Here is a 6,820-nt window from a genome sequence, read left to right as displayed (position 1 = left end):
CATGTTGACCTATTCTAGCCCTCCTGTGCTGTCCCGTCCACGAGGGAGCTCCCCAACTTGCATGTCATGTCAGGACCCTATCTCGGTCATCTCAAGTTCAGGCCATCTACGATCAGGCTACCCCACCTAACCTGCAAAGAAGGCTGTAAATCCATGCCGTCGGTATATGTAGCTGAAGCCTCTCTTTAAAAACCACCACCGGGGCTGACGCCCCACCAATCCTGATAGGTATCTTGTGTCAGCACAATATCACTGTAACAGTATTGGAGATACACTCGAGACAGAAGACCCAGATACAGTTTTCAGACATGGTGAGAAGATTATTTTTAGCGCGGTGTTTGTCAGCACTCAAGCCCCATTGCGAGAGTATCCCGAGCAAAGAGGGGCCTCCCAAAGGAAGACATCCCCAAGCAAAGAGAACCCCCATGTGAGAGGACCTCAAGCAACAAGACCAATTGCTCTGATGGCCCCGCGTGCGTCATCATGATATGTATAGCAGCGGGCATGGAACAAGGCTCGTAACATGGACATGAAAAAAGACTCACCAAACTGCGGTACGGCGGACTCTTGATACCATCCCCAGTATCTCGACTGGAAATCTCTCTCCAGGGGGTGTGGCTTCTGCTGCAGTACAGACGCGAACATAGACCCGCCGCTTCTTGTTCTTTCAAGGGCCATGTCGGCCTGTGAGCCGGTAGGTACGGCACAGCCAAATGCCTGTGCGCAGCAGCAAAAAGCATTGCGCAGGGCAGAACCCAAGACGAGAAGGAACCCTCGCGGCTCGCCAGTGTGCAATGCGTCGTCGTGGCACTGCGTCGTCGTGGCACTGCGCGCTCATTTCTCGGGAACGAACTTGGAGCGCTGCTCGCGCATGGCCCACACCTTCTTCCTGTCCTGGTCGAAGCGCTTCAGCAGCTCTTCCTGCTCGTCCTTCTGGCGGTCCTTGAGCTGGAAGCGGTAAAAGTCTGTAAGCTCGGCCTTCTTCTTCTCCGCCTTCTCTAGCATCTTCCTCTTGGCCTCCTCGGCCTCGTTGCGGCTGGCCGGCGCGTTGCGGCCGCCGCGCGTCACCGTCACGAAGCCGTCCTCGTCGGGCTCACCGCGCAGCCGCTTGGCGGTGTCGGCCGCCTCCTGCTCCTTGCGGGCGAACAGCGTCGAGAAGGCGTCGATGGCCGCCTGCACGGCGTCGCGGTCGGGGTACGAGAGCCGGTTGTGCGCTTTTAGCCACGCGGAGCCGAGCGCCGGCACGCGGTCGCCCACGCCCTCGCCCCACGTCGGGTACCGCTTCGATTTGTGCAGCTTGGCGATGGCCTTGAGCACCTGCTCGACGCTCTTCTCGTCGGCCAGCAGCACCACGGCCGCCGACCCGCTTCGCCGCAGCGTCCGCGTCCACGTGCCGGGGAGCCGCGATGCAGCCTCTTCCCTGGCCCGCTCCGCCTCGGCGTCTTCCTCGCGCTTTCGCTTCTTGTTGGCCCCGCCGTTGTTATTCATATGAAACACCAGCTGCCGAGCGAGCTGGGCGGGCGTCGCGTCCGCTAAAGAGTGCAACGCGTTGCGCTCGTCGTCAAATGTGGCACTCTCGAACCGGCCAGCGCCGATCAGCGCGGTGAAAAGGCCGCGCAGGTGAAGTTCGGTGCTGTCGACGGGCACGTTTGTCAGGAACAGACTCCTCGAGTCGTCGGCAGTCGGCACCTTGGGCGAGTTCCGCCGCACATAGACATGGTGCACAACGGTTTTGGGGAATGAAGGTAACGGCGGTATTGAGATTGGGAGAACGGAGAAGTCGCTGATTGTGGCAGGACAGTAGACGACCATGTTGGGCGGTTTTTTGCGGGTTTGTTGATGAAAGGTTCGTCGCAAAATCTTAATTTTTAACGGCAGGAAAAAAAAAAAGGAATTACTTCCCCAAATCTTGTGCCGCCCCACTCATTACCTACGGAATTAATCAGCCTTGCAGACTGCCAACGAGATGTGGGGTCGTTAAGTGGTCGCTTCCAGCTAAAAGCTGGGCGAGGCTGATGGTGGGGTTTCCCCGGCAGGTTTAGTGGGCTGCGGAACAGTGCCGCAGACAAGTCCCGCTGGCAATTGCCCATTCAGGTCTCAATCCCTCCTGTCTGTCATTGCCTCATGCGTCCATGTAAAGAATAGCAGGTTCTCAATTCCCTCCTTCAGTCTTGCATTTGCTCCTCTTGTCCGCCTATTCTCTGTTTCGAATTTTTGCGTATCCTGTTCTCGTCTTCGGTTTCTCTTCTTCTTGAATTACTGATGTTGTTTTCCGCCACCGAATCACCTTCCCCCCTCGTTTTTGCCGATTTACTCTTGCCTACTCGAAGCACTGACCGTTGATTCCCACCACAGCCCATTGTAGGCTAGCTAGCAAGCGCCAATCGGTTCCAGAGCTTGCTGGCGTCCATCCCAAGGCAGAACCTTTCTTCCTCCCTCGCTTTCCTCCTCCTCGTACAACATGGACTCCTACAAGACAAGTCGGACAAGATAAATGGCACCCGCGTCCGTTTTCGGAGTCGCGAGAAGCGATAAAACAAGACATTGTCACATCTCACACAAGTTGTTTGTTTTGGTGTAACACTCTGAAAATCCTCACTTCACCGACAATCCGACTCTCGTTGAGCCACCAGCTGTCTTCTGGTGAGTGGGTGTGCTCGGGGACAAAGCGCAGCATTAGACGGCAACGAAGTGCTACGGCCGAGCCTCGGTGTCTCCATCTGAGGCTTTGACAACTAGGGAAGGATTGGGGTACAACGCACCCGGCTGTGTGGGTGGTTCAATTTTCACGTTACTCAGACCGACCGTTATGCCACCCTCGGCATTCTCACCGCAGCTGGCTTGTGCTACAGTCACAATTCCGGGGTGAGGGACGAGGTTGGGCATTCTCGTCGTTCCAATGGCCTCGGTCTCGAGTTTTCGGTGCGATCTCTGTGCTGTGTGCTGTGTACGAATGGTCTTTGGACAGAAGCTTCATCGGCTACCTCAGAGGGTTCGGCTCCTGATGGCCAATCAACTCTTGTCAACGCCATGCACCTGCAGATTATTGGTACGTACGGGGCACTAGTTAAACGACATTCCCTGCATTAGACGGCATTCCCTTCTTAGTCCTGACTCTTGGTTGTGCGATATCGCTCGAGTAAGCCTCTCTTCCTACCCTACCTTACTCTACACTGCTGCGGCTCTTTCGCTTGACAGGAATACTCTCTGGACTATAGCTTGAAACCAAGGATATCAACCTTTGGGGGTCGATCAATGAATGGTGCCTAAGCGGTCGAGCTAGTCGGGCCCAGACCGTCCAAGGTGTGAGTGAGTGCGCGGCAGTGAAGTAAGTATTGAACCCGATTCCCAGCCTCGCCGTCTCTTGAGAGTTGAGACGGCTTCCGGCTGCACTCCCCGGAGCCCCATTGCATACTGCAGCGCAGAGACCGCCGCCCTGAATCCCCGCTCCTCCCAAAGTCGTCTATACTAGGGTAAAATAGTCGAGAAAGTGTAAGGAGACCCTTGCCTTAGTCCTGCACTCTGCACGCTAGCCCCATGCCGGTTTAGCACTTATAGGGTAAGTCTTGCTCATAGCTTCTCTCCTGGCCCCCTCATTGTCACGGACTTGTGTTGGCGTTGTCTCTTACAGCTTATTGACTATCCGAGTGCATGGCATCCGCTTGAGCGGGGGCCCGCAGTGTACATACGGCACAGTACACTGGCTGCGTGGCTGTCGACGGTATGCTTCAACTTCGCTTCCTGCTTCCTCGAAATCCGCAAGCCAAGAGAATGCCCCATCCAGGAGAAAATTCCCTCTACAGCCTAAAGCACCATCAAGGTGATTTCGATGGAATCCTCATCTCTCACAGGAACGGTAGTATCAAGCCTCCCCCTCTAGTACGCGGCAAGAGCGGCTGTGATATTTAAGGATGTGTCGAAACCCGAGCAACCCAATGCTGTGCAAACCAAGCTCATATAGAACAGAAGCCAAGGAACGACAGGTCAGTCGGCGTACAAGTGTGCCCGGCAGCAAGGTGTGGTGGGAAGGCTGGAGTTTCGTGTGGCAGGAACCGTCGGCTCTGCCCTCACTTCATCGAGACACCCTTCGCAGTGCCTTGCTTCCCTGCACCCGAGTCCCAGACCTAGTCCTCCCAGACCGACATATTCATATTTCAATAGTTATGCGCCCAATGCCGCGGCTAACGCACGACAGCATAGAAGTGGCCTTTTCGTCTACCGTCAACGCTGTTCCGCGGTGGTCGACACGCCCCCCCTGAAGGCTGATCTTGCACGTTCCGCAATTCCCAACTGAGCAGCTTGAGGGTACATCGAAGCACTTTTGCAGAGCCTCGAGCAGTGTCTCTTCCTCTCCGACCTGGAGAACCTTGCCCCCTTTGTTCGCTACCACGGCCTCGAACGGGTCGCCCGAGACATCTGCCGAGAAGGCCTCAAAGTGCACTTCGCTCTCGGGGATGCCACGTACCCGCGTCTCCCTAGCGGCCTCCTCCATGAGGAGCTTTGGGCCGCAAAAGTACAGCTTCGAGTTCCACTTGCGGTCGGCAATGATGCTGCCCACGTCGAGCCGCTGGCCTGCCGACTTGTCGTAGAGCACGACCCAGTCGCCCAGCTTGTCGAGGCGCTCCCGGAAGGGCACGTCCTCGGCCGACCGCACCGCGTAGTGCAGCGTGGCGCTGTAGTTGATGCTCTTGCACAGCTCGACCTGCGCCAGGAAGGCCGTGAGCCCGACGCCCGCGGCCACAAAGACGCGGTGGCTGGCGTCGCCCGCAAAGGGCACCGCCGCCGTCATGGCGGATACCTGCAGCACGCTGCCCACCTCGACCTCGTTGTGCATGTATCGCGACCCGCCGCGGCTCGCGGGGCCACTGGCTAGCGCGACGCCTAGCTGGAACCTGTTGCGGTCTCCGTCGACGACCGAGTACGCGCGCACCAGCCCGTTGCCCAGCTTGATGCTGGCGTGGGCGCCCGTGTCGAGGTCCGCGTCCTCCTCGTCGGCTATGGGCTCCACGGCCTCGAGCACAAACGAGGAGATGCGCGCCGCCTGCCGCTTCTTCTCCACCACGCGGAAGTCGCGCAGCTTGGGCGCCGGCGTCTTGTCCCTGAGGGCCTGCTTCTGCTGCTTCTCCATCCGCCCCTTGAAGACGTTGCGGCTTTCAGGGCCCAGTGCCTCGATGCCCGCCAGCTCCTCGTTCATGGCCGCGTCGTCCTGCGTGCGGTGCAGGTACTCCTGCACGCGCTCGAGGGTCCACTTGGGGTGCTTGCGCTCGACGAGCCTGATCTCGTCGCCGGCCTTGACCGTGCCGTCGCGCCTCACGCGGAAGTACCAGCCCGTCCTGCTCGTCTTCCATGTGTTGGGCGCAAAGTTCTTGTGCTGGAAGCGGTGGTTGAGCTTGTAGCTGTGCCATTTGCGCGTGTGCGCGTCAGCCGCAAGTTTCACTCTCTCCTTGTACCCCTTTTTTCTCTCCCCCGCTCGGGTACCGTTACACGTTCCTCGTGCCTCGCAAAGGGCGGTTACCTCGGCAAAGCATTAAAACATGAGAGGGAGAAAGCATACATACACACGGTACGTCAGACGAAAATGAAACAAAAAAAGACAATAGGGGTAGGACGTGTGCCATTAAGTAGTAGTAGTAGTAGTACGTAGCGATTAGAAGAGAAGTTGGGGGCCCTTACCACGGCTGCCGCGGCAGGCTGACCTCGAGCAGCACGGCGTTGTCATCGCTGCTGCCCCCCACGGCCATCACGTCCCCAATGCACACGTTCCTCTCGTTCATTTGCGCCGTGACAAAGTTCTCGCCGAACGCGCCCGGCACGAACCGGTCGGCCGCGGCGGGGAACTCGGCCCTCCACGCGGCGTAGTGCGAGGAGCAGTCTATATTTTATTTCTCTCGGTTGGTTGGTTGGTGGTTTGTCTTGTTTGTTTGTGTGTGTGTGTGTGTGTGTGTGTGTGTGTGTGTGTGTGTAGTGTAATGCCAATCTGTCGCGACGATGCGCGCACGCACGCTCAAAACCCAAACCAAGCAAACCAAAAAAAAAAAACCCTTCGCTGTTCTCCCCCCCTTTTTTTTTCTTTTTCTGCCAAAGACAGGGGAATTGCATGGGAATGAACCAAATAAACAAGAATGGCCAAGGTAAATGGACTTGACTTACACCCATGAATCGCCTTCTCCGGCCCGCCGTGGAACGTCAGGTCGTGCTCGTCGCCGTCAATGCCCAGCCGCGAGATGTGTACAGGGCTGCTGCCGCACACCGTCTTGTCGATGCCCGACAGCACGTTGGGCAGCCCCGGCATGGGCCGCATCTTGCCGGCGCGCACCTCGAGCAGCGTATCGCGCGTGAAGGGCGCGTCCAGGTCTACTGCTGCTGCTGCTGCTGCTACCACCGCGGCCGCGGCTGTTTTGCTTTGGATAGCCATGGTTTGGTTTTTTTTTTCAGGGAGAGGGGGATAGGTGAGATGGCTCTAGTGCTTGGAGCGAAAATAAAATAAAATGAAAAAGGAGGGGGCGTGGTATGTGTGTGTGTGTGCGTGTGTGTGTGTGTGTGTGTGTGTGTGTGTGTGTGTAAGTGCGCGTGTGTAAGTGACTGCAAAAAACAACAAAAAGGGAAAAAAAGAAAAGGAGACGAGAAAAAAAGGGGGTGGGTGTAACCATGGATGGAAGGAATCCTTAAGTAAGATCTACCGTTCAGTTGGTCGAAGGGCGCGCAGAGAGAGACGCACACCAAGCACCAACTTCATTATTAATGCACTAAACAAAGACCAGACCGAAGGATCACGCTGCGTGTTGCGTATACACAGTAGGATACGTAGGTAGGTATATAG

At 56.9% G+C, this 6,820-nt stretch overlaps 2 protein-coding genes across 2 annotated transcripts; both read right to left on the bottom strand.

Annotated features, from left to right (window-relative positions):
- Positions 1–834: 834 nt before the first annotated feature.
- On the bottom strand, positions 835–1,812 carry B0T26DRAFT_673034 (ribosomal RNA-processing protein 7-domain-containing protein; the record flags this gene model as incomplete). The annotated part of the gene is made up of 1 exon (XM_060439542.1): positions 835–1,812. The coding sequence occupies one exon, from the start codon at positions 1,810–1,812 to the stop codon at positions 835–837; it is 978 nt and encodes a 325-aa protein (XP_060301372.1).
- Positions 1,813–4,147: 2,335 nt separating this feature from the next.
- Positions 4,148–6,415, bottom strand: B0T26DRAFT_748724 (pyruvate kinase-like protein; the record flags this gene model as incomplete). Its single annotated transcript, XM_060444998.1, has 3 exons — positions 4,148–5,396; positions 5,674–5,872; positions 6,151–6,415. 3 exons carry the CDS (start codon positions 6,413–6,415, stop codon positions 4,148–4,150), a joined length of 1,713 nt encoding a protein of 570 aa, XP_060301371.1.
- Between the last annotated feature and the right edge of the window lie 405 nt (positions 6,416–6,820).

Source organism: Lasiosphaeria miniovina (assembly GCF_030549165.1).
Source record: "Lasiosphaeria miniovina strain SMH2392-1A chromosome Unknown B0T26scaffold_2, whole genome shotgun sequence".
Lineage (NCBI taxonomy): Eukaryota > Fungi > Ascomycota > Sordariomycetes > Sordariales > Lasiosphaeriaceae > Lasiosphaeria > Lasiosphaeria miniovina.
This window is presented reverse-complemented; position numbering and strand designations above follow the sequence as displayed.